This window comes from Desarmillaria tabescens (genome assembly GCF_030435595.1).
Source record: "Desarmillaria tabescens strain CCBAS 213 chromosome Unknown EV420scaffold_52, whole genome shotgun sequence".
Taxonomy (NCBI): Eukaryota; Fungi; Basidiomycota; class Agaricomycetes; order Agaricales; family Physalacriaceae; genus Desarmillaria; species Desarmillaria tabescens.
Window position 1 is genome coordinate 155,930 of NW_026848351.1, and position 2,768 is coordinate 158,697.

General features: G+C 42.4%; 1 protein-coding gene across 1 annotated transcript; it reads right to left on the reverse strand.

Annotated features, from left to right (window-relative positions):
• Positions 1-220: 220 nt before the first annotated feature.
• EV420DRAFT_1484516 (uncharacterized protein) lies at positions 221-1,660 on the reverse strand (the record flags this gene model as incomplete). The annotated part of the gene is made up of 6 exons (XM_060470089.1): positions 221-272; positions 326-453; positions 804-834; positions 935-947; positions 1,025-1,225; positions 1,423-1,660. The coding sequence occupies 6 exons, from the start codon at positions 1,658-1,660 to the stop codon at positions 221-223; spliced, it is 663 nt and encodes a 220-aa protein (XP_060325272.1).
• Between the last annotated feature and the right edge of the window lie 1,108 nt (positions 1,661-2,768).

The following is a 2,768-nucleotide window of genomic DNA, read 5'->3' on the forward strand; positions in this document are numbered from 1 at the left end:
CACTTCTTTCTGTATACCTTACATGCTCTTTCTTACAAGTACAGCTACAAATGTAGTTTGTATGATAATAAAATTAGATTTTCTATGCATTTTCAAGGGTAGATGCTCAGCAGGCATATCAGAGCCACTGATTTTGCCTGGATATCCCAGTAGAAGCCAATGTAAGTGAAGAGAAAAAATCAAAGTCAGACCACTTTTCCTTATGCCAAGGAACATTGATCTAAGCAATGAGATCCTTTGTGCTCTGCATATCATACTTATATAGGAATGAGCTATGAGGGTGATAGCAGAAGACATTCAGAAGACATTGAGATTGTCAACCCACTTGACTGATGGAGAGACTTTCAACACACTCCAGATATCCATTACTGCATTTGCTATCAGACACACATTGCTCTCTAAAGATGAGCAACCAAATGGGCAGGTGTGTTCAATAAAGAAGCCCTTAGAGCCCTGAACCATAAAGTATAGTTTGTGATCAGGTAGGATTGGACATGTTCAATAGAATTTCATGATATCAAGAGTTATTGCTTGGGTGCCTAGTGGAGCTTCTGAGATCTGGAGAGAGCAAGATATTAGCATCTGAATCATGTATCAGAGAGAGTGGGAGAAATATGATCAGTATGAGGGAATCAGTCTCAGATTGAGATGCAACTAGCAGAATCATTGATCATAGCAGATGCCAATGCAATCAGTGTGAGACATGGATCAGCCCAACCAAGTAGGTATAGAAAAAGCAGAAGAAGGTTGGAGAGATCCCAACCCCCTTGGATCAGATGTATCGAGAGAGAAAAGATACTTACAATCTTTGTGACATCTGCTGCTGAACCAAATCTGGTTGGAAAATTTGCAGAGTTAATATAGTCATTGGTGGAGGGGTTGAGCTTGGATCTCTTGGACAGATTGTGAACCACCTTAAGCTTGGGAGGCTCACCTGGTCTTTGATCCTGCATATTCACCAAGCAGGGAGAGCACTGAAAAGAGACAAGGATCTTCTCCACCATCTCCTGAGAGAAAGGCCCACTCATCCTCCTGGTGGCCACCTTCTCCTCAAAGTATAGATCAATAAAAGCAATGTGAGCAGAGTCAGAAATGTACTTTGGAAAAATAACAGTTTGAGAGAGAGCAGGGAAGTTCCCCATTGGAAAACTGGAGTGAAGCTTATGCATGAGATCTGGATGTTTATTATGAAGGTTGAGCTGGTCAAGAAAGAATTTGATAGCATCTGCATTGTATAGAGTAACAATTCAGTTATAGATAGAAAGAAAGAGGTCAGATCTCCTTCCTGCATTGCCAGGCAAAAGTGTGGTGATCACTGGAGAGACACTGTGAACATTTATGAAAGGTGGAGGAGATAGACTGTGTGCTTGCATTAGCTATGCCTATTAGCATTGATGTTGAAGGGGATACAGATGTGCTTACCTGTGGCTTTGACCATGACAACAGGATCAGATTTATCATTGCAGAGTTTGCATTTGGTGGAATCTCCTGACTTGAAATTTTGGTAGCTGCAATCTGAGATCTTGTGCCCCTTCCTAGTGCAGATGAGGCAAACATCAGCAAGAGGCTTGGCTAAGTTGCCTGAGTAAAGAAAATGAGCACCTTTCTTTATCAATGTAGTAGCCATGGAGGAAGAAGAATCTGTGAGAGTGAAAGACATCTTGGCAGATGCCACTGATGGACTCCAGCCTAGCCTTTCACAGCCCACACATTCTCTCTTTCTTTCTCCCTCAGGTCTCTTTCTCTCTCCTCATTGCAGATGTCACTCTTGGATTTCTCTAGGGATGAGTTATAGCATTCCTCTGTGAATATGAATGCATTCCCCAAGGCCAAAAGGTGAGTGTGGTAGTCCTTTCTCATATGCATGCATGTTCTGAGTACTGCAGGAAAGTCCAGAAACAGTCCAATAATATTGTAAAAGAAACTGAAGTGGAGATCCCAGTGCCTGGTCCAGATACCACCATCCAGTTTTCTCATGAACTTGATGTATCAGGGAAAGGCATCATGATACTGGACCTCCATCATTTCTGACTGCTTGCTAAAGCTTGAGTGGTCAACATCTAGGTTCCACACTGATAGGCCACTTGGAAGGTATACTTTTACTATCAGAAGCAAAAAACTCATGGACTGTATGTAGATGAGATTTTCAGAGATAAATAGGTGGAGGAGGAAATATGCATTGCTGTCATCAGCTGCCTTTACTAGGACCATGTGGAACTCATTAAGGTGTCAAAAGTCCCCTAGCTGTCTTACCAGTTCATCTTTCCATGAGAATTTTTTCTTCCTGCACTCTTTAACCTCCTTATGAGTCTCTGCATCAGGTATACCCTACTTTTGAGACCCAAAGATGTCTTTGTATTGCACACCAACTCAAAACAGCACAAGGCATGAGTCCAACGTGTCACTTGCATTCAGTGATTCATAGGGTGGACAGTGTTGTGAGTTCTCATGGATAGTGACGGACAAGTTAGATGCAAAACAGGGAGATCAGTAAGAGTTGGGAGTGTATAACCTTCACCAAAGCTGGGGTCTAAGGCCACAGCATAGGCTAGCTTAAATACATGTTAGACTTGTACTAAGAATAGTATCTATGAGGGCACATGCAGCAAGAAGTGCGCTCTGTAGTGAATGAGAAGGACACTGAAAGAAGTATGTCCCTGACGAATGAGAGTAAAGAGCACGTATCACCTGCATCGACGTGGGACTCCATCTGTATTAACCATATTCTGTAGACCACCCTTGACTAGCAGTCAACTCTTGTTGAACTA